Here is a 23,436-nt window from a genome sequence, read left to right as displayed (position 1 = left end):
AAGTAAAAGCATGTCTAGCCAACTTGTCACGCTGTCGACGACAAGGCGGAGTGCGGCGCACCGATGGTCCTGTAGAGGGGAGGGACAATGCCCGCGAGCCTATGAGCTAGGGCACGTCTCTCTCTCTCTCTCTCTCTCTCTCTCTCTCTCTCTCTCTCTCTCTCTCTCTCTCTCTCTCTCTCTCTCTCTCTCTCTCTCTCTCTCTCCGCGTTTGTGTGGGGAAAGAATGAAGGAGTCGACAAATCAGACGGTCACATGGTGCAGGATCAACAATGGAGAAGGTGACTGATCTGGGCACCCCATCGATGGCTCTCTCTTTTTTGAAAATGCTGCTCTTTTCGTTTATGATGCCACTCCGTATACTCGCCGTTGTTTCCTAATTACGGATGAACACGAGGAATTGCAGAACGGGCAGGAAGCTGAAAACAGCTAGATGTTCAAATCTGACCGGGTTTAAATCGGAAAAGGTACTGCTGTGTCCGAATCGGAAAAAGCCACGCGCAATAATAAGTACAGGAGCCCTCCAAGTAGTACGTACAAAGCAGAAGCCCCACACGAATCGTCAAATCCTAACAGCTCAAACAAAACAAAACAACTCACGAATCGCCTCGCCGCGCCGCCTTCCCCTCCTCCCGAATCGCCTCGTCCCCGTTCTCCTTCCCCGCTGCGCCAGTCGAACAATGTCGGCATCCCGGATCCCACCACGGACGATGTCGGCGTCGGCCTGCGCCCGGAGACCGCGCAGGGCATGCACCTGTTCAAGATCGATGGCTACAGCCTGTGCAGGGGCCTCGGCGTCGGCAAGTCCATCCGGTCCACCACCTTCCGCGTCGGCGGCCACGACTGGTGCGTCTACTTCTACCCCGACGGCGTCAACGAGGACAGGAAGGACTACGTCTCAGTCTTCCTCGAGCTCAAGACCCAGAACGCAGAGGCGAGGGCGCTCCACCATATGAGGGTGGTCGACCAAGCCTGGCCGCCGCCGCCTTTCACGTGGCCGATCCCCAGCCAGTACGAGCCGCTGGTGTTTAACTCTACTGATAACTTGTTAGACTGTATTTACATATAGCTTCTGTATATGTCTTGTATATTGTATCGTACACCTTGGTGTACCCCTTATATATATGAGATAGCCACACCCTTAACGGGTGCTGTGCAGTTTCCCAAAAACCCTAAGTCTAACAAGGTATCAACCCTAACCGGTCCTATGTCTTCCGCTGCTGCTGCCGCCGCCGCCGCCGCCTCCGCCACCGCGATCGCGCCCAACTCCGTCGCCGCCGTCGCGCCGGCTTCTGTCACGGCGCCTGCGTCGCCGTTCCTCTCCTCGCGTCCCCTGGTTTCGGTCTACACCGGCCAATCTTCGATGGTAGGCGCCTCCTCGGATCAGCCACCGCCGTCGTCACCGGCCGCGCCTCCGCCGGCCCCGGGGGATCCTTCGTACACCGGTCCGTGGATGGGATCGGCCACCTACGGCCCGGGCTGCTCCACTCCCGCCCGCAGGCCCCTACAGGGCGGCGCCCGTCCCCGCTGGATCGGCAGCCTACGGCCCGTACGGGGCTGCTCCACTCCCGCCCGCAGGCCCCTACGGGGCGGCGCCCGTCCCTGCCGGATCGGTGGCCTATGGCCCCTACGGGGCCGTTACTTCATCAACGGGCCACTACGGGGCGCCGCCCTACGCGCCCGCCGTGGCTGCGTCTCCTGCCGCTGTTGCAGCGGCGCCCTACGCGCCCTACGCGCCTTCACCTGTAGCCGCGAACGCTGGGTCGGACAGGGCCCCGCCGCCGCCATTGCCGTATGGCGGCTACTACCCTCCGGCCATGGCTGCATCTGGTGGATCATCTCACATGACCTACTACACGGCGCCTCCTCCTGCTGATCATGCCGTGGCCAGCACGCCGTTCTACTTCGCGCATCTGATCCCAGTGAAGCTGACGACGGACAATTATCTGTCATGGCATGCACAGGTGCTGCCACTTCTCCGCAGTCGCTATCTGGAGGGCTACGTCGACGGTTCCTTGCCGTGTCCTCCACCACATCACCCGGCATACCATGCGTGGGTGGCTCAGGATCAGGCCATACTTTCGGCGATCCAGTCGTCGCTTACCGAGGCGGTGTCCTCCTTGGTTCTCTTCACTGCCACGTCCCAGGAGGCGTGGTCTGCCCTTCACACTAGCTTTGCATCTCAGCAGCAGGCTCGTGCTCACACTCTTCGTACAGAACTGGGAGAGACAAAGCTTCTTGACCTCAGCATTACCGACTACTTCGGCAAGATGACGCGTCTCGCAGACACTCTGGCTTCCATTGGTCAACCGCTTCGCAAAGAGGACTTCACCACCTTCGTCATGAACGGTCTGGATGACGACTATGATAACCTTGCTGAGAACATCAATGGCCGTGATACTCCACTTGAACCCCGTGAGCTCTACGCCCGCCTCCTTGCCACGGAACAGCGCATCAAGTCCCGCCGTACCAATCCGAGTTTCATGGCTGCCAACGCTGCCACTCGTGGAAAAGGGAAGCCCTTCAAGTCAACTGCAGCGGGCAAAACAGCACCATTGACTTTGCAGGCTCCGCGGTCGCCTGCCGCAGCCCCTTTCCCCACGACTGGGGGTGGTCGTTCGTGTGCCTGCTGCCCTTCTTGTGGCGTTCAGCTCCCTTGTCAACTGTGCAACATTCCAGGTCATGTTGCTTCCCGCTGTCATCACCGCTTCAAGCAGGACTTCCTCGGCGTCGGCAACAATGGCAAAGGCAACGAGAAACAAGCTGCTTTGGCCACTCAGGAGCCTGCTCGTCAAGCAGGCCACACTACATCATATCCCATTGATCCAACATGGTATATGGACACGGGCGCTACGAATCATTTGACGGGCTAGATGGGCAAACTCTCAGTTCAGGAGCCATACCGTGGTAATGATCAGGTTCACACCGCCAGTGGAGCAGGTATGCACATATCACATGTTGGTCAGGCCTCTCTTTTAACTCATAAACAGAAATCTCTCCATCTTCGTAATGTCCTTAGAGTTCCTTCTGCTACTCGTAGCCTATTGTCTGTTCCTCAGCTTACTCGTGATAACAATGTTTTCACTGAGTTTCATCCTTTTTATTTTTTTATCAAGGATCGGGCCACGAGGGATGTTCTGCTTAGAGGTCGCCTGCGCGATGGATTATATGCACTTGATCTGCCTTCTGCCCCTCGAGCACTCACTGGTGTCCGTGTGTCGCCTACTCATTGGCATGCACGGCTCGGCCATCCTGCCACTCCCATAGTTCGTAATGTTCTTCATCGTCATAGTCTTCCCGTTGTGTCCAATAAAGATGTTGCCACAGTCTGTGATGCCTGTCAACAAGGCAAGAGTCATCAGCTTTCGTTTTCTGATTCGAGTCGTGTCGTCAAAACTCCACTTGAGCTTATTTATTCTGATGTATGGGGGCATGTCCAAACTTCTGTGAGCGGTCATAATTATTATGTCAGTTTCATTGATGCTTATAGTCGGTTCACGTGGCTTTATCTTATCAACCGTAAATCCGATGTGTTTGATGTGTTCCTGCAATTTCAAGCTCATGTTGAGCATCTTCTTAAGCATAAGATCATTCATGTTCAGTCAGATTGGGGGGGTGAATATCACAACCTCAATTCCTTTTTTAATAAGCTTGGGATTTCGCATCGCGTGTCTTGTCCTCATACACATCAGCAGAATGGCACGGCTGAACGTAAGCATCGTCACATTGTCGAAACCGGTCTCACCTTACTTGCTCATGCATCTGCACCTTTTCGTTTTTGAAGTGATGCTTTTTCTACTGCCTGTTTTCTCATAAATAGGCTTCCTACACGTCTCCTTGGGATGAAAACACCACTTGAACTTTGCTTAATGAGGTTCCAGATTATACTTTTCTCAAAGTTTTTGGTTGTGCATGCTGGCCTCATCTTCGTCCTTATAATAAGCGCAAGCTCGAGTTTCGGTCCAAACTTTGTGTATTTCTTGGGTATAGCTCTCTTCACAAAGGGTACAAGTGTCTTCATATTCCATCCAACCGTGTCTACATCTCGCGTGATGTTGTGTTTGACGAGAGTGTATTCCCGTTCTCGTCTTTGTCCATAACTCCCACACCTCCAGCCTCCTCCTTGCAATCCACCCCTCCACTGCCTGCTCAATTTGTTGATATTGCATATTCTCCTGCGTTGTTGCCTAATCATGCTGCAGGAACGGGTCGTGGAGTTCGCCTCGAGTTGCTGGAGGAGCCGGAGCCATCAACTGCACCCGACGTGGCGAATGGCCTTGTGCATGCGCCATGCATGCCTGGACTGGGCGCCTCAGCGTCGGCTCCGTCCGTGCCGGCCTCTTCTGAGGCTGGGTCGGTTCCGCCTGGGCCGGCCTTGCCCGGGCTGGTCTCCCCTGCGCCGGCCTCCCCCGAGCCGGTGATTCCATCTGGGCCGGCCTCCCCCGAGCTGGTGCTCCCATCTGGGCCGGCCTCTCCTGAGCCGGCGAGCTCGCCTGGGCTGGGCTGCCGCGCCTCGGTTGGCCTTGAGCCAACTGACTCGCCCATCCAGTCGAGTCTGTCGCCCGGGTCGGCCTCCCCTGGGTCGGCCTCGTCCTCACCTGTCGCCCCTGCTTCGTCACCGGCTGCGTCGGATACTTCTTCATCGCCGGGGCCGTTGCCACTGGTTGCACCACCTGCGGCCGTTCCTCTTCGACCACATACTCGCAGTCGATCCGGTATTGTGTGTCCCAAGCAACGCAAAGATGGGACGGTCGCCTGGCTTGCGGCATGTGTTGCTCATGTCAAGGAAGATCCTTCGGCTGAACCGCGTCACTTCCAGGTTGCTCTCGGGATTCCTCATTGGCGTCAAGCTGTGGAGCAAGAGTATCAGGCATTGTTGACAAATGGTACTTGGCAGCTTGTTCCTCCGGTCTCTGGTGTCAATGTCATTGATTCCAAGTGGGTCTTCAAGGTTAAGAAGCATGCTGATGGTTCTATTGAACACTATAAGGCACGGTTAGTGGCGAAAGGGTTCAAGCAAAGGTATGGTCTTGACTATGAGGATACTTTCAGTCCGGTGATCAAACCAACAACTATTCGACTTCTGTTGTCCTTGGCTGTTACTCGGGGCTGGTTTCTTCGTCAGCTGGATGTTCAGAATGCTTTTCTTCATGGTGTTCTGGATGAGGAGGTTTATATGCGTCAGCCCCCTGGTTTTGTTGATCCTGCTCGTCCTCATCATCTGTGTCGCCTGGTCAAGGCGCTCTATGGGTTGAAGCAGGCTCCTCGTGCTTGGCATGCCAGATTGGGCTCTGTTCTTCGGTCACTTGGTTTTGTTCCCTCTACTGCTGACACCTCGCTCTTCCTTCTGCATCGACCTCAAGTGACGATGTATCTTCTGGTATATGTTGATGACATTATCCTCATTAGCTCCTCGGATGCTGCTGCTGACCGTCTGATATCTTCCTTGAGTGGAGATTTTGCGGTGAAGGATTTAGGAACGTTGTATTACTTCCTTGGGCTGGAAGTTTCACGTTCTTCTGCTGGCTTGACACTCACACAGCATAAGTATTCGATGGACCTGTTGCGACGGGCAGGTATGCTTAAATGCAAACATGTCATGACTCCTATGTCTGCTACTGATCGTTTGTCTGCGTTTGATGGAGATCCTCTCACCTCTGATGACGCCACTGAGTATCATAGCGTTGTTGGTGGCCTGCAGTACTTAACTATCACTCAGCCAGATATCTCATATGCAGTCAATCGTGTCTGCCAATTTTTTCATGCTCCTCGGACTTCTCATTGGACAGCGATGAAGCGGATTCTTCGTTATGTTTGCTTTACTGCCTCATATGGTTTGCTCCTTCAGCCAGCACCGTCTCCTACGCTTTCTGCTTTTTTAGATGCTGACTGGGCTGGTAATCCAGATGGCAGGCGATCCACGGGGGGACATGCTGTCTTGTTTGGTCCTAACTTGATCGCCTGGGCTGCTCGCAAACAAGCTACAGTGTCCAGGAGTAGCACTGAAGCAGAATATAAAGCCATTGCAAATGCTACAGCTGAGATCATATGGGTACAATCCTTATTGAGAGAGTTGGGAGTTCCTCAAACTCAGCCGCCTGTCCTTTGGTGTGATAACATTGGAGCTACATATCTCTCATCTAATCCAGTGTTTCATGCTCGGACAAAGCACATAGAAGTTGACTATCATTTTGTACGGGAACGTGTTGCACAGAAGCTACTCCACATCAAGTTCATCTCCTCCAAAGATCAACTTGCTGACATCTTCACGAAGCCTCTTCCACAACCTCAGTTTGTAGGCTGCAGGCGCAATCTTAACATACTTTGTACTTCAGGGCATAGTTAAGATTGAGGGAGGGTGTTAGACTGTATTTACATATAGCTTCTGTATATGTCTTGTATATTGTATCGTACACCTTGGTGTACCCCTTATATATATGAGATAGCCACACCCTTAACGGGTGTTGTGCAGTTTCCCAAAACCCTAAGTCTAACATAACTATCACCGCTGCTCGGGCTACACCCATTTCATGAGGAGGACGGAGCTGTGGTCGTACATTCTGGAGGACACCCTTATCCTCGAGTGCAATCTTGCCGTCATCGAGTTGAAGGATGCACAAGAGGCTGATGTCAAGGTTAACTTCGAGGCCCAGGCGCTGCCGTCCGAATTGGTTGATAACCTTAGCAGCTTGCTGGAGGCTACGGAGGGATCCGATGTGTCTTTCAAGGTCAAGGAGGAGGTTTTCCCAGCTCATAAGATCATCCTCGCAATGCGGTCGCCGGTCTTCAGGGTGAAGTTCTACGGCCCGATGAGGGATGAGAATAGCCGCAGCATAACCGTCGAAGACATGCAGCCCGCTGTTTTCAGAGGACTGCTTCACTTCATCTACACTGATTCGTTGCCTCCATTGGATTACCTGGATGACGATGAGTATGAAGAAATGCTTAGGCATTTGCTGGTGGCCGCAGATAGGTACGCCATGGAAAGGATGAAGTACATGTGCGAGATCAAACTTTGTGAGGTTCTTCATACCGGGACTGTTGCGACCACCTTAGCTTTAGCCGACCAGCATCATTGCAGCAAGCTCAAAGATGCATGCATTGGATTCATCAACTCTTCAAATAGAATGGTTGGTGTGATGGCAAGTAAGGGGTATGAGTCCCTGAAAAGGACATGTTCTTCTCTCATTGCTGATATATTGGAGAAAGCAGCTAAGACTCGCAGAATTTAGTATGCTGACCGTAGATTAACTTGAGAGTATAATTAGTTCAGTTGAGACCGTAGCAATCTGGGATTAGTCTGCCTATTTCTTGTGTTCTTAGATCTTTTGTAAAAGGGTAAGTTTCTCAAAGTGTATGTCTTCGATGTCATTGGGCCACCCTATATATGAATCTATGCTAGATCAGTAGCGTTGTTCTACTGTGTTGACTTGACTAGCAGCAGATTTATTGTTTTTCGAAATTCCTTTTATGCAGTCATTCCATTTCTCTAAGTAGAACTAGCCACCATGACCACATCTATTTTGAAATCTTGTGAAACGTTGGAAATAGAAATAATAAGTTACTCCCTCCGTATAAAAATATAAGACATTTTTTGATACTTCGTGGGAGTATTTGGCAAAATAAGTGATCAATGCTGAATGTTCATTTTATATGGAACTTCATAACACCATATTCCTCATGTGTCTCTTATACAATACCAATATCTTTTTAAAAAATCGTCCTTCCCCAACAGAGGCATTGCCTACACCCATTACCTGCCATCGTGTTGTTTGTAACATAATGCCACAAAGCCTAGGCAAGAAGATGGGCTGCCCTTCGATTGTATTTAAAGAAGTATTGATCTCCCAGTAGAGTGTAAATCATTTTTTTCGGTGTATCATTTCAAGATTTTGCCTCCAATTACTTTATTTTTTTGAAACTGTCGGGGGGGGGGGGGGGGGGGGGGGCTCCCCAACTGAATTCATTTAATTTTTTTACTCCAGTTTATAAGGAAAACCAGATAAAAAACTGAACATAATGGCCTAAGTTTATGAGGAAATTAAGCCGAAAAACCGCGCAAGCAACTAAGCCTCGTCAACCACAGATAGAAGACCAAAGTCGCGCCAAACACACATCGCCGAATTCAGAGCTGCCGCTCCAACTTGGTCCGCACGTACTCGAGCTGCATCGCCGCACAAACAGACGCCTTGTAGCCCATGCTACCCAAGACGACCACCGCAGACCACGAATGATGCGCCAAAGATGTCCAAGGCCGCCGCCTTGGCATACCAGCCTGACCAATCCCACGGATTGCGTCAACTGGGCAGACGAACTCGCTAACCACGTAGCACCAAGTCGCCACCCACCCATCGTTCAGAGCCGCCGCTCCAACGCCCACCACTTGCACATGATCCACAACGTATGACTCGGACGCAAGTAGGCCACACCGCACGACTTGGATATGCATAGGAAGGTGGCGTTGTCTGGCGCCGTGGTGGTATCGACAGCGGGTCTGGCAAGGTCGATGCATCGGTACCTGCTCTAAATATGGATCGATAGAACATGGTGGCGGCGAACTCTGCAGCGGGTGCATGTGATGCCCGCTGAGAGTGCGTTGGACCGGTGTGTGCCCCAGACCTGGCGATTGCGGCTTGGTTGAGGTCTTCGATTCTAGATGTTGAGTTTGGTGTGAGGTCCGGCCAGTCGGCCCCAGCAATACGCACCCCATCATCAATTAAATAGGAGTAATGACAGATGTTGTCAAGATAATGGCTTCAGACTTATTGATGTATTATTTTGTAAGATTTTGATGAATAATTAATAAAATGGCTGTATGCATTGCCCTGATGCAGAGACCGGAGATAATCTTCCTTTTCGAAAAAAGTTGTCTTGTTATGTTGCACCTCGCCTTGTTAGCCATAAAATGTCTTCGTTTTATTTTTACAAACAAGAGGGCTTCCCGCTTTGCAGGGGCTCTGAGACCGAGTAGGATGGTGATTTGGTGAGACAAGCCGATAGGCCAGTCCATGCATGCTATCATCCTTGTAACCTAGCATTCTTGCACTTGGGCTGAGCAACCCCTCCTCTGCTCGTTTGTGTCTTTCCGTTGCGCCTCTTGCCGTACATAGTGTGAGATTCGTCGTAATCCCTATTATTCTATTTCACATATCATGAAATGATACGCATCTGATGCGTATTTGTAAAAAAAAATTGGTGATGGGTGATTTTGTACAATCACGTTGATTGTGTTTTTCAAGATTGAAACACACGGTAGAAACGGTGCTATAAAAATAGCACCAACAGGGAGAACCAGGCTAATGGAGGTTCAAAGCTAGGACGAAATGGGCCACACCCATTGTCCTCGCATCCCGCTCAATTGGTGTCGGGCCATTTTCCCAATGTTTATAAAATTGCCTCGAAGGTGGTGGCAAATAGATTGAAACTAGTACTGCCAGACATTATCTCTGAAAAACAGTCTGCTTTCGTGCCGGGAAAATTGATAACGGACAACATTATTTGTGCCTATGAGTGCTTACATTTTATGAAGCGTAATAGGTCGAGGAACAATAACCATTGTGCTTTGAAGTTAGACATGATGAAGGCCTATGATAGGCTCGAATGGCCGTACCTGAAAGCTATTATGGAGAAGTTGGGGTTTGCGTAGTCATGGATAGATACAGTGATGGCAATGATCTCGAGTGTTTCTTTTTCAGTCCTATTCAATGGAGAAAAGCTTGAAAGTTTTGAACCATCCAGAGGAATTCGGCAGGGAGATCCTCTCTCCCCTTACCTTTTTTTGATCGCAGCAGAGGGCCTTTCGTGCCTCCTGAAATCCAGTTCTCAGTCATCGTTGTTGGCAGGTATTAAGGTGGCGCCGACGGCCCCGGCCGTTAACCACCTTTTGTTTGCAGATGACAACCTGTTGCTTTTCAAGACTAGTGTGGAGGGTGCAGAGCGAGTTTCCAACCTGTTGGAAGTATATTGCAATGCGTCGGGCCAAAGAATTAACAATGCAAAATCTATCATATTTTTCAGCAAGGGGTGTTCTCACATCGTAAGAGATGGAGTAAAAAATCAGCTCCAAGTGCAGAACGAATCCCTTAGCGAGAAAAATTTGGGCATGCCAACTGATGTGGGACATTCGAAGAATGGAACATTCAAGTATTTGAGAGACAGGGTGTGGGAGAAAGTGAAAGGCTGGATGGAAAAGTTGTTATCTGCTGCTGGGAAGGAGGTTCTTATAAAAAGTGTGGCTCAGGCAATTCCAGTTTACTTGATGTCTTGTTTCAGACTACCGAGAGGGCTTTGTGACAGTGTAACATTTATTATCAGGCAATTTTGATGGGGAAGCAAGCAAGGAAAACGCAAGCCAACATGGGTGGAATGGGACGTTATGAGTCAACCGAAGTTTATAGGAGGTATGTGATTCAGAGATCTTGAACTTTTCAATCTTGCACTTCTAGCAAGGCAAGCATGGAGGTTGCTGCATGATCCATCTTCTTTAAGCTCGAGAATTTTGAAAGTTGTCTACTATCCAACTTGCTCATTGTTGGAAGCAGAGTTGGGGTCACACCCATCTCAAATATGGAGAGCTATCCTGGATGGCAGAGACGTCATGGCCCAAGGCATCATTCGGAGGATTGGGCATGGTGAGTCAACACACATTTGGGAGCAAAACTGGATACCTAGGGACAGCTACAGAAGGCCGTTACACTCGTTGATCCCGAATCCGCCACGGAGGGTTGCCGATCTCATTCATATAGTTACTGCCTCCTGGAACGAGGAGCTGATATGGTCTGTGTTCATCCCGTTGGACGTGGAAGCCATTCTTAAAATTCCACTTTGCACGAGGCGGATAGACGACTTCTGGGCCTGGAGTGAGGAACCCCGTGGGAACTTTACTGTCAGCTCCGCTTACAGAATGCTTGTCCGAACAAAGATGAACCGGGAAGACTGGTTAGAGGGGAGACATGAATCTTCTCATGTAGCGGCAGAAGGGGAGACATGGATGGAACTGTGGAAACTTCAGGTACCATCGAAGCTTAGGGTTTTTATCTAGCGTTTGGCGAGGAACTCTGTACCGGTGGGAGAGCTATTGAATCATCGTAACATGTCAACAACGGCAGCCTGTTATCTTTGTGGAGCTCATGACACTTGGAAACATGCCTTACCGGAGTGTCCTGTATCAAGGAGCACCTGGGCGTTGTCTTCTGAACCAATCATTGATCAACTCAGCATAAACCGGGAGGAGTGCCCAAAGAAGTGGATCTTTCCTATGCATGATGCACTGAGCTCAACAACACTTACTATGAGGATATATACAAGAGCCCACATGCAACACACATTTTCATCAACACTTACCTGACGGAGATTCAAACAACAACACAAGATAGCCATGGTAGTGAGCCAGTCCAATCGCCCCCTGCTAGATGGATAGCACCGCTGGAGAACCATGCAAAGCTAAATGTCGATGCATCAGTAAGCAGAGGAGGCAGCTTTGGAGCAGTTGGAGCAATATGCGGAGATCATGCGGGGATGTTCTTGGGTGCGTCGACAATGCGTTTCAGACTGGGAGACCCAGCTACCCTTGAGGCTCTAGCCATTAGAGAAGGACTGGACTTGTGCAGGGACTTGAACTTGCATCATATTCATGCTGCGTCTGATTGTCAAGGAGTAGTCCAAGAGGTACAAAAGGGCAGCGGAGCGACTTATGGAGCGATTATCCAAGAAATCAAGCAACAATTCTCTTTTTTCACTTCATGTAATTTAGTTCATGAGTCTAGGAGATCGAATGTCGATGCTTACAACTTAGCGAAACATGCACTGTCACTAGCGTCGGGACGCCATGTGTGGTTTGGCCAGCCCGACAGGATTCCTTTCGTCCTTGTAAACAGTGTGACGAGTTAAATAAAAATTTCGCGAGGTTGTCTAAAAAAATAGAAAGACAATTTCAAATGTTTAATATTTTTGAAAAAATTGTGAATGTTCCCAAGACATGTGGCCATGACCTCTAAAAGTTCAGATATAAACTCGAAACAAACATTGAGAAACAAAATAGAAACAAATTCAGCATGAATAATGTCACAAAAGACAAAAGCAAAAAAGGACACACTATTCACATGAAGATTTCTCTTTTTGTTTCTCGATGCTTATTTTGATTTTGGATTTGAATTTTCTAGCGATTGACACAATTTTGCCCGGCAGTTGTTCGGCTGCATGCCTGCATCACGAGTAATGGACATAAATTCAAGTTCATCACTCCCCCGCAAAAAAAAAAAATCAAGTTCATCACTAGAGGAGGGTTGGATGGGTCTCCACCAACAGATCATCGATGGACGTCAGTGGTATCCCTTGTACTAACGGTTGTGCCTTCGCCCATTAGTGGAGACCGATCACCAAATAAGGTGTATTCTCGCGCAGTGCCACGTCCAATTTTCCTTCCAAAACATGCAGAGATGAGCAATCACGCTGCAGAAGTCTAATTGCAACTACATCAAGTCTCACCTGTAGCTCAAGGAACGCACACATGACTACTTAAACTAATCTAAGATATAGAGTTGTGGATCAGTAATTACATAGGTTCATATCGCCCCATACGACAGCCAACGCAGTGGCCACGCTACTAGTACCCCAGCTAATACCAGCTACGAGAGCATCGACGATCGGTCTCATCCGCACGCGGTGAAGCAGAGCAGCAGGGCGGGGTGGTCGTATGACTCCAAGGTGGCGGTGGTGATCGGTGACTCCATCTCCCTCAGTTTGCAGCAGCGCTCACTTGCTGACCTGCTTCATTTGTTTCGCATCGGGGCAAGGCACAAATTAGACCGAGCTCAACAACAAAATTGGATGACATTCTGATTGACAGTAATGTAGGGTAGATTGATTTTGGGAAAGGCAGAAACGCACCTGATGCTGCTGCTGGTGGCTGCGGCAGCTACGCGTTCCCGGTGCCCCTCTTCTTCCTCCCACGGACGCACGCGATTACCGCGGCGACCAGCGCGAGCAGCATGCCGGCGCACAAGGTTATCAGGACGGGATCCTCTGCAGCCATTTTATGAGACCCACTTTATTTAGCAGGCTGCTCTGCGGCGCGTCGATCAAAATCACAAGCAACAGACTGGGGCTCGATGCCACTAACTAGCAAGAAGTACAGCAACGTCCAAGAATTAGGAAGGGGAAGGGCTATACTCACTCATATATTTCGCCACGGGCATGGGCCAACCCGTCGGAACTGAGGTCTCGATCCGTAGGAAGCAGTTGTAGCCGAGCACGTCGGCCACGCGCTCGTGCTCGCCGTCGAGGCCCCAGCCGCACGCCCGCACCTCTCGCCCCGAGCCCCCCAGGCACCGGGCGCAGTCCGCCGCCGCGGCGCGGTCCCTCGCGCACTGCGCCCGCAACGTCACCGTGGTCTTCCCAGTGGCGTTGCTCGAGAGCGCGGCCGCGTCGGTGACGACGCGCGCCCCCGAGCTGTTGGCCGCGCCGCGCCCCGCCAGCGACTGCGCGAGCGCGACGAGCGCCCGCGTGTCGAAGCACTTGGGGTTGGAGGGCGGCTTGCCGTCGTCGAAGGAGATGACGGCGGGGAAGACGTCTTCGCCGAAGGAGACGACGTCGCGGAAGACGTCCTCGTGCGGAGAGGAAGCGTTGCCGTCCGCGTAGCCCATGAAGCAGCCCTCGCCCCTCCAGACGCCGGCGCGCCTGCTCGCGCCGCAGCCGGTGAGGTTCTTGGCGGCCGCGGCGAGGCACGCGAGGCACTCCTTGAGCGCGGAGCCGCCCAGGCAGACGCCGCGGGTGAACGCCCCGCCGCTGGACTGCAGGGACGCGAACCCCGTCGGCGCGGCGGCAGCGGGCAGCGCGGCCAGGAGCGGCAGGAGGCTGTCGAGGAAGGCAGCAGCGGCGGCGTCCGAGGGCGGGGGCGGGGCGCAGTCGACCACCACGTAGCCGGTCGGGACACGCAACTGCAAGGCACCAGCGATCAGCAGGAGGAGCGTGAAGAGGATGGTGGCGAGGATGGCTAAGGTGCTGAGCGCGCAGGTGAGCCTCATGGACGCGGCAACAGCGCGCGCCGTGGCCATGGCGGTGAGCCGGTGGAGGAGACGCTGCGCAAGGGAGCCACGAGCACCAGACTCAGTTCATATGCACTGCACCGGGTCGGGCTGGCTGCGTGGAGGAGACGCTGAGCAAGGGAACTACGCTCTTTCCTCTGCCATGCAATACGGTGTGGATGTGTTCCATCGATAGCTAAACTCTGAAAACTGTGATCGCTGCGTGGTTGGTACTGAAATAGAATGTGTTCTCCTTTCCCACCACCTCTCTTTTTCTCTTAGGAAATATGCTTTCGCCCCACTTTATAAATAAAACCAATTACAGGTTCATACAATAAATTCAAAGGCTACAAAATAAAATAGTCTGCTGGAACAAAGACAAAAGAAAAAGGGTAAATAAGACCACCAAGTGGTAGCAAGGGGAGGGAGCAGTATACAATTATCCACCGTTGATTTTGTGAGGGTGGTTTGGTCATCTTTCTGGTGATTTCAGCCCATCAGGAATTGATCCATTTGTTGTTACTTATTAGAAGAGGAAAATCGATCGCTCTGTTTGGGCTGTCATTCTGCTTTGCCACCCCCCTAAACCCCTCCTCCCCCCCCTCCCCCGGCGCCCGCTTGTTGGCACATCGCCCTCGGTTCTGGGGGCGGTTTTTCGCCCAGTCGTCGCCCCCAAGCGTCGAAATTGGCCCACTTTGCAGCCCAATTTCAGCGAATAAAGGGCCCATATGGGCGAGAATAGGCCCATATTCGGCGTGATTTCGCCGTGTCTCGACGTTCAATTATCAACACAATTATTCTTATCACATATTTCATCATAGAAAAATCAAATACTTCAACAAAATAGTACAACAATAAATAGTTCAATACAAATTATATAGTTCAACAAATAAAAACTCGTATTTCATCACACGGCGTCCCCCTTGAGCCTCCATAGGTGCTCAATTAGATCTTTCTGCAGTTGATGATGCACCTGTGGGTCTCGGATCTCCTGACGCATACTGAGATAGGCAGTCCAAGTTGCCGGTAGCTGGTGATCAACTTCGGCTAGAGGACCCTGCCTGTAGTATGGTTCAGTGTCAAACACTGGGTCTTCTTGCTCGCTCTCGATGATCATGTTGTGCAAGATGACACAGCAAGTCATAATCTCCCACATTTGATCTTTGGACCAGGTCTAAGCGGGGTACCGAACAATAGCAAATCGAGATTGGAGCACACCAAATGCCCGCTCGACATCCTTCCTGCAAGCCTCCTGAAGCTTCGCAAACCAGGCGTTCTTGCCTCCTGCCACAGGGTTTGAGATCGTCTTCACAAATGTCGACCATCTCGGATAGATGCCGTCAGCTAGATAGTACCCCTTGTTGTATTGGTGCCCATTGATCTCGAAGTTCACCGAAGGAGAATGGCCCTCAACGAGCTTGGCAAAAACAGGAAAGCACTGCAGCACGTTGATGTCATTGTGAGTTCCTGGCATACCAAAGAAGGAGTGCCAAATCCAGAGGTCCTGTGTGGCTACCGCCTCAAGCACCACACTGCAACCGCCTTTGGCGCCTTTGTACATCCCCTGCCAACCAAATGGGCAATTCTTCCATTTCCAATGCATGCAGTCGATGCTTCCAAGCATCCCAGGAAATCCTCTTGCTGCATTCTGGGCTAGGATCCGAGCAGTGTCTTCCGCATTGGGTGTTCTCAAGTATTGTGGCCCAAACACTGCCACCACTGCCCGACAGAACTTGTAGAAACACTCTATGTTGGTGGACTCGGCCATGCGCCCATAGTCGTCGAGTGAATCACTGGGAGCTCCATATGCAAGCATCCTCATCGCTGTCGTGCACTTCTGGATGGAGGTGAATCCAAGAGCGCCAGTGCAATCCATCTTGCACTTGAAGTAGTTGTCGAACTCTCGGATGGAATTCACAATCCTGAGGAAGAGCTTTCGGCTCATACGATAACGGCGCCGAAATGTTCTCTCGCCATGAAGTGGAGCATCGGCGAAGTAGTCGGAGTAGATCATGCAGTAGCCTTGGAGACGATGCCGGTTCTTTGCTTTCATCCGCCCCGGCACCGAGCCACCTCGCCGCGGCTTTTCATTGCTCGCCAGCAGCTGGCCGAGGGTGGCGAGCACCATGAGATGCTCTTCTTCCTGGACGTCGGCCGCGGCTTCCTCCTCCAGCAGCGTGGCGAGCTCTTCCTCCTCATCTGAGTCCATCGCCGAGGCAGGCAAAACGCCGAACACCTTGCGCTCGGTGGGCGTGTACCCGTCGTTAAACCGCGCCTCCGCGGCCGGAAACGGTGGCCTGAAACGCCCAGCTGCTGTGGGTGGGGCTGCCGTGGCAAAGCGCTGCTATTTTCCGGCGGGGAATGACTATCTAGCGGAGTAGGGCGGCGGCCATCGCCGGGATATAGCTAGTGGTGGCCGAGGGCGCGGGGGGTGCGAGGCGAGTCGGGGGAAGAAAACCTTGACTTTTCCCCTATCGGTGTGGGCCAGGCGTACTTTTCCCTAGCGCCGGAGCCCCCAACTGCTCCCCAGCGCGCCGGGTTCGGCATGTGACCGCCGGGCGGAAAAAAGGTCCGAACCGGCGATTTTCGGCGTCCTGGGGGCGCGACTGTGCAGTTTTTTCGACGCCGGCGTCGAAAAAGTGACCTGGAGGGCCCTGTTGGGGGCGCGGCTGGAGATGCCCTGAAGAAGAGGTGCACGTTGGGCTCGCACAACTATGTCATACGGCCATACCGCTGGAGTGCCTGGCCATGAGCATGGCCGAGGACACGGACACGGGCTCTGGGACGAAGGTGAGATGCAATGACGGCTGCCAGCGGAGGAAGGGATCGAGGTGTCATCGAAGAAGACGATGCAGGAGCGCAACGGCGTGGTGGTGACGAGCACAACCGAGAATTGGGAGGCAACCAGGCAGACGTAGGAATCCTGATGGACACGTGAGTGCACCCACGCGAGGTAGGCTAATATTTCTCTCTTCCTAAATTACCCTCACGGGGCGTGTACTGCTGCACGCAGAGCGGACGGTGCCACTGATACTGCAGGCTATGTTTTGCTCGTCCAGTGGAGCAGTATAGATCGATTACCATCCTTGAATTTCGAGGATAGACGGCCCATATTGATTAGCGGGTAAAGTAAAAGAGCTCAGTCTCCAAAAGCCCACAATGAGAATAGCCCATGAGCGCCAGCATAAGTCCCAAATGACCGTGGCTACGGTGACTAGACAGAGGGTGCCAATGCTGCAGAAAGATAAGGAATTTGAAGAAAGAGTCAGAAGCTCGTGAAAGGAAGACCTTCTCAATCAGTGACGAAGCTTTCTTAGAGCCAACCTGGGCCATGCCCCCCCCCTCCCCAGCTTGTGTAGTTTTGTTATATTGTTAACACATAATTAGACATGAATAATGCTGGTTTGCCCAATCTTTGATTGAATGGCCACTCCTACATAGGTTAGCCCCTCCTACAATTCCGATCAAGCTCTATCACTATTTTCAATCATCATCTTATTATATGTTGTCCATAGGATCCAAACTAATATCATAAACACAAAGCCAAAACAATCGCCTCTTCCTACCCGTCTGGTTGGCCTTGGTTTAGAGAAGCTCGGCCAGGTCCCGGGCCTCCTAGTTAGGCCCCACAACCCACAGACAAAACTCCAAAAAGCTCTTGTTGCCGTGCAAGAGAAGAAGATATGGGTTCCTGTCTCCAGGAGACCACACAAGAGGCACAACCCGATCCCCGTGTCATGCCTCTTAAGCACCTCGGTCCTAGATGAAAGTCGATCCCACAATAATTACCACATAAAGATTTTGATCTTCAGTGACATTTTGAGAGAAAACTTCGGCCACCTAAGCATTTAGCCATATAACTTTCCCTCCGTAACCAAATGAACTACACTTGCACATGCATGTGCCAGCCGCTGGCGTTTTCATAATGCTAAACCTCTCTTTTGCCAATGTTTTCCAAAAAAATCCAATGAAACACTGTAATCCGGAGTGTGTATGTATTACCGTGAATTATGATAATCCAGCTTATCCAGCTTTTGTCTATTTTAGTGCTCCAACTTATGTCAAGTTTCGTGCATAATTTTCCGCAGCACAGTCAAACGTAGAAGAAATACAACGCAAGACAGTTCAAAAAGAGCCAAAATATCCTGGTACACTCAGAATTCAGATCAGGCTACGGAATACATTTCCGGTGTCCATTTAACTATTAATTATTCATGATGCCAAGTTTTTTTAAGAACACACTTTATTCAACTAAGAGCAACTTTAATGAGGCGACCCATTTCGTCCGCCTGCATTTGTTTGGATCGGCGCGAACAAAAGTAGCGGCCCAACACGCGGACCTAAACCCAAATCACGTCCGCGTCACGTCCGCGCCAACGCATTTGTGGCCCAAATTTGCGCCCCAAATGCGTCGGCGCGGATGCCGAACGGATGCTTCGCGCGCCTTCCTCTATCCGCCGCGTCCCCACATGACGGCCGTCCAACTACCCGCTGCCCACGCGGTCAGCTTAATTTATGACAACGGGCACATGCGTCAGCGACGGCGCTCGTTCTTTTTTAAGCCGACCATGCGGCGGGGCTGTCCTCATCCAAACTCGCCGTCCACATCTGCCATCCTCGTCGCCGGCAAACCCTAGCCACCACAACCACAGCGAGATGGGCCTCTTCTCCGGCGCCAGCTGCAGCAAGGCCAAGGGCAAGTCCCCCGACACCCCTTTCCCCTCAGAGTTCCTCCCGCCTCCGCCGGCGCCGGCGCCTCACCGGCAGAGGCAGCGCGTGAGCGTGCCAGTGCACCAGGCGGAGTGGCACTGGCAGCACCGTCAGCATCTGCCGTATCCCGACGTGACGCTGCCGCACGACTGTCATCTGGATCCAGATAGGATCCCAGTGCCGGTAGCGCCGCGGTCGGCTCTTGCTCACGCGGAGAAGGTGTGGCGCCGGCGGGCGCTGCAGCGCCACGAGGCCGCCTACGCAGCCGACTCGCCCAATTGGGCGAGGTGGTTCGCCTTCGAGCACGAGGAGGCGAGGCGACAGGGCGTGCGCGAGGTCGACCGGAGGTCGCCGCCACCGGCGCTCGTCGTCCGCGAGGAGGACCAGGCGGCGGAGGACGCCTACCAGGCGGCACTTGCGGCAGTCTTTTCGGGAGAGTGAGGAGGACGAGCGGCGCAGGGCGGAGGCGACGGAGGCGGAAGAGGAGGCTCGGTACGAGGCGGCAATGGCGCAGGCCCTTGCCCTCTCCGCGGCGGGCGACACTGTGGTGCCGCCGATGGCCCCGCCATCCCCTATCAAGCCGGAGCTGGAGACCGAGCCGTCCCTCATCGAGCGCTACTCCTGGACGGGAGTAGTGCACGAGTGGGTACGTGTGCCGCCGGTCTGGATGGGAGCGATGCCGGCGCAGGAGCAGGCGTACCTCGAGCACTGGCGCAAGATCAGGGTGGCTAAGGAGCGCCGCGACGGCGAGTACCTCGAGATGCTCGAGCGCGACCTCGAGAAGGAGCAGCGTGAGGCCGAGGAGGAGGCGCGCTAGGCCGCGGCTGCACAGGCGGCCACACAACCCCGGCGCCGGCACAGCCCGACATGACGGCGCTCTGAAACACGGCGTTCACCTCGGCCGGGCCGGCGCCGACGCTCATCGACCTCACAGACCCCGAGGACGATGACGAGGACGCCTAGGGCAGCGCGCCGCCTCATAGTTTAGGCTGTTTTTTTAAATGCAAATATGGACGCGTGGACTCTCGTCCCTTCATGGCCGGCTTTAATGTTTAATTAATGTTGTTTCTCTTTTTTAATTAATGGCTAATCCAAACGGATAAAAAGCAGACGAAATCACCGCTCTTTTGGATCGGTCGGTTGGAGTTGCTCTAATGTTTAGAGGAATATGAAAGTGATTTTGGGAAGATCTGAGAGCTACAGACGTGTTGTCCATGCATATTTGACATCCCCACGAGAAGTGTCACGGGCGACGACTACGAGCATTGGACATCTTCAGTTTAGTTCCGAGTGTCCCTGCTATGCTCAAGTTCCTGCATGTTCAGATACTCGTTGAGCGTCTGGCAAGTTCAGATAATGTTTAATACAGCGACCGTCCTGTTGTTCATGAAGATACATCGGTTCAGCAAGTGGCGAATCTAAAAACAAAATGGTGGGTGGGCTCAAAGTTAACGCTAAGAGAACTAAACATCATTTTAAAGAACCAAATCATTGCTTCATAAACCCGTGGTTCAAATAAGCTTCATTTTTTCCAGATTAGTATCGGAAACATGTATTTTCTACTGGAAGTTCTTACATTTTTTGAAAATATGAAAATTTTAACCAAAGTTTGAATTACATATGCACAAGCTGGGATAGGTTCAGAACTAGTTGCAGAACTATGCATATACTCGTATGTTTTCTCCTCAATTTTTTTTTTTGCGAATCTGCAAATAGTTTCATTGGACACTAAATTAGTTAACGTGCATCCGGTTCAGTTACCCAGCCAGCAGCCGCCCAGCTCGTCCCTGGCTCCCTCCCGTTCACAACATGCACCCCACACATGTCGGCAGGCCGGCGAGCTCCTGCATCCCCCGCCTAAATCAGTTGTGGCTACGGCTAAGCTCTACCACAACCATCTCCCTTGGCGGCACCCTGGTCCCCCGTGGGCGGCACTAGGGTTGGAGTATGAGTATGAAGCATGGCTGCCGCCGCTGTGAGTCGCCAGTTCTGTTCTGGGTGTGCGGCGTTGTTTGTTCGCTACTCGCTAATACATAGGCTGAGAAGTTGGGCTATTGGGTTGGGACGAGATTAGTTTAGTAGTAAAATAAAATTTTGTTTTTCTGGAGGGTAGGCTTCACCCTGTTGAAGCCTCCCTGGTAGACTCGCCGCTTTCAGCCTAGTGCCCTATAGCAGCCCTGCTAAAATTGTTGTTCTGTTTATTTAGGACTTTATTTGAGATATCAACAATCACGCTGCAAGTCTAAATTGCGACGACAGTAAGTCTCGCCTGCAGTTTTAAGGAACGCATAGGCACACACATGGCTGCTGGAACTGATCTAGGACATAAAGTTGACAATCAGTACATGGGTTCATGTTGGTATCACCCAGGACGACAGAGCCAAAGCAGCGGCCAATTCCTGGCCACACCCACACCACTAGTTCAGCTACTAGCTACGGAAGCATGGATCTCAAACCAGAGAAAAAAAACATCGACGACCGATCTCCATCTCCGCACGCGGCGAAACAGATCAGCAGGGTGGTCGTATGACTCCAAAGGTGGTGGTGACCGGTGACTCCATCTCCCTCAGTTTGCAGCACCGTTCACTTGCTGACCTGCTTCATTTGTTTCGCATCGGCGAGGCACAAATTAGACCGAGCTCAACAATCAAATCGGATGACATTCTGATTGACAGTCAGGCATGAATGTACTCCAGATTAATTTTGGGAACACGTACGTAGCCGAGAGACAGAAGACGCACCTGCTGCTGCTGCCGCCGCCGCCGCCGCCACATTCCCGGTGCCCCTCTTCTTTCTCACGCACGCGCTCACCGCTGTTACGACCAGCACGAGCAGTATGGCGGCGCACAAGGCCAAAACCACTGGTTGCACTGCACGTTGATGAGACGCACTTGATTAGAACTGGAGTACAACGCATACCACACCACACATGCTCGATGAGTCCAAATCTGCATGCCGATCATCTTACGCACAGATGGCATTGACTACCTAAATGCTCCATGAAATGCCAAACGTTGCGTTCATTTTTTATTTGCCGGAACCAAACATTGCATTCATGGTGCGTTCATTCCAATTTCCAAATTTTGCTTTCTCTTTATCAGATTTCTTCTGAGAAGAGGAAGTACTCACTGATGTATTTCGCCACGGGCCGTGGTGGGACGGAGGTCTCGATCCGTAGGAAACAGTTGTAGCCGAGCACGTCGGCCACGCGCTCGTGCTCGCCGTCGAGGCCCCAGCCGCACGCCCGCACCTCCCGCGCCGAGTCCCCCAGGCACCGGCCGCACTCCGCCGCCGCCGCGCGGTCCCTCGCGCACTGCGCCCGCAGCGTCACCGCGTTCTTCCCGGTGGCGTTGCTCGAGAGCGCGGCCGCGTCGGTGACGACGCGCGCCCCCGAGCTGTTAGCCGCGCCGCGCCCCGCCAGGGACTGCGCGAGCGCCACGAGCGCCCGCTTGTCGAAGCAGTTGGGGTAGGAGGGCAGCGTGCCGTCGTTGACGGAGATGACCGCGCGGTAGACCTCCTCGCCGAAGGAGACGACGTCGCGGAACACGCCCTCGTGCGGAGAGGAGGTGTTGCCGTCGGCGTAGGCCAGGAAGCAGCCCTCGCTCCTCCAGACGCCGGCGCGCCTGCTCGCGCCGCAGCCGGTGAGCTTCTTGGCGGCCGCGGCGAGGCACGCCAGGCAGTCTCTCGGCGAGGGGTCGCCCAGGCAGAGGCCGCGGGCGAACGCGCCGCCGCCGGACCGCAGGGACGCGAACCCCGTCGGCGCGGCGGCCGCGGGCAGCGCGGCCAGGAGCGGCAGGAGGGTGTCCCGGAAGGCGGCGGCGGCGGCCTCGTCCGAGGCAGGGGGCGGGGCGCAGTCGAGCATGGCATAGCTGGCCGCGAAGCGCAGCTCCATGGCGCGGCTGAGCAGCAGGAGGACGTAGAAGAGGATCGCGGCGAGGATGGCTATGGTGGTGAGCGCGCAGGCGGACGCCATGGACCTGACAGCCTCGCGCGCCGGCGGTGACAGCGGCACAGCCGGTGGAGGAGGGACGCCGATCGGAGGCAGTGGAACAAGTGAACGACTGCCCGCACCGATTTGAAAAAAAAAAAAAAAAAAAAAAAAAACACTTGGGTTCGGGCTCGCTGCTGCGTAATTGTTACGGGCGTTCCTTTTCTGTGCAACACTGCCTACTGCGCGCCTCGTGAGGTGTTGGATCGATAGCTGAAATCGGCTCTGATGACCTGTAGCGCTGTTGATACTGAAATGTGAGGTGTGTTTCTTTGCGAATTACCCACAGAAACTTCCTCACAACTTCAGTCGTCTTTTTAGAGCAAGTGTAATGTGATAGGGTGATGTAAGCATGCCATAAAGATTTGAATATTATTTTTATGTTGAGTTGAATGAGAGAGAAATATAAATAGGGTTGTAGATAAACAGTCAGCTCTAAAAAACTTTATGAGAGTTAGCTGGGCCAAACATTAATAAAGCAACGACATATAGCCTGGTATTAGAAGGGAATAGAGAGGGATTGACGCAATATGATGGATATTGTATCTAGGTGTACAGACTTGGATGGTAAGAAGTCTCTCCTAGAGATAAGTTAAGAGACAGATTACAAATCCTAGACTACCAAATACATGCAACTCAAATATATCTCTAACACCCCCTACAGTCGTAGCGGTAGCGTTGCGAACAATAAGAGCGTCGCGGACGAGCAGACTG

At 52.5% G+C, this 23,436-nt stretch overlaps 2 protein-coding genes and 1 pseudogene across 3 annotated transcripts; 1 reads left to right on the top strand and 2 right to left on the bottom strand.

The window, feature by feature from the left end:
* Positions 1-554: 554 nt before the first annotated feature.
* On the top strand, positions 555-7,232 carry LOC123062224 (BTB/POZ and MATH domain-containing protein 1-like; annotated as a pseudogene).
* Positions 7,233-12,261: 5,029 nt separating this feature from the next.
* LOC123062226 (uncharacterized) lies at positions 12,262-14,233 on the bottom strand. 2 transcript variants are annotated; one of them, XM_044485657.1, is made up of 3 exons: positions 13,175-14,233; positions 12,889-13,023; positions 12,262-12,768 (listed from the first exon to the last, which is right to left on the bottom strand). In XM_044485657.1, exons 1-2 carry the CDS (start codon positions 14,052-14,054, stop codon positions 12,917-12,919), a joined length of 987 nt encoding a protein of 328 aa, XP_044341592.1. In that variant the 5' UTR covers positions 14,055-14,233; the 3' UTR covers positions 12,262-12,768; positions 12,889-12,916. The 2 variants fall into 2 exon arrangements, with proteins under 2 accessions (XP_044341592.1, XP_044341591.1); XM_044485656.1 differs by having other exon boundaries at positions 12,267-12,765.
* Positions 14,234-21,004: 6,771 nt separating this feature from the next.
* Positions 21,005-22,814, bottom strand: LOC123062225 (cysteine-rich repeat secretory protein 38-like). Its single transcript, XM_044485655.1, has 3 exons — positions 21,864-22,814; positions 21,476-21,604; positions 21,005-21,329 (listed from the first exon to the last, which is right to left on the bottom strand). The coding sequence occupies exons 1-3, from the start codon at positions 22,705-22,707 to the stop codon at positions 21,301-21,303; spliced, it is 1,002 nt and encodes a 333-aa protein (XP_044341590.1). The 5' UTR covers positions 22,708-22,814; the 3' UTR covers positions 21,005-21,300.
* Positions 22,815-23,436: the final 622 nt, after the last annotated feature.

Source organism: Triticum aestivum, chromosome 3A (genome assembly GCF_018294505.1).
Source record: "Triticum aestivum cultivar Chinese Spring chromosome 3A, IWGSC CS RefSeq v2.1, whole genome shotgun sequence".
Taxonomy (NCBI): domain Eukaryota; kingdom Viridiplantae; phylum Streptophyta; class Magnoliopsida; order Poales; family Poaceae; genus Triticum; species Triticum aestivum.
Note: the sequence above shows the minus strand (reverse complement) of the source record. Positions and strands in the feature narration are given on the sequence as shown.

What these genes read in the sequence shown, in the direction of transcription:
- LOC123062226 (XM_044485657.1), bottom strand. Translation starts at nt 14,054, where the DNA reads ATGGCCACGGCGCGCGCTGTTGCCGCGTCCATGAGGCTCACCTGCGCG. An exon ending in GCCCGTGGCGAAATATATGA is followed by an intron (nt 13,024 to 13,174) that starts GTGAGTATAGCC and finishes AAATGGCTGCAG; the next exon opens with AGGATCCCGTCCTGATAACC.
- LOC123062225 (XM_044485655.1), bottom strand. Translation starts at nt 22,707, where the DNA reads ATGGCGTCCGCCTGCGCGCTCACCACCATAGCCATCCTCGCCGCGATC. An exon ending in GCCCGTGGCGAAATACATCA is followed by an intron (nt 21,605 to 21,863) that starts GTGAGTACTTCC and finishes ATCAACGTGCAG; the next exon opens with TGCAACCAGTGGTTTTGGCC. An exon ending in GGCGGCGGCAGCAGCAGCAG is followed by an intron (nt 21,330 to 21,475) that starts GTGCGTCTTCTG and finishes CAAATGAAGCAG; the next exon opens with GTCAGCAAGTGAACGGTGCT.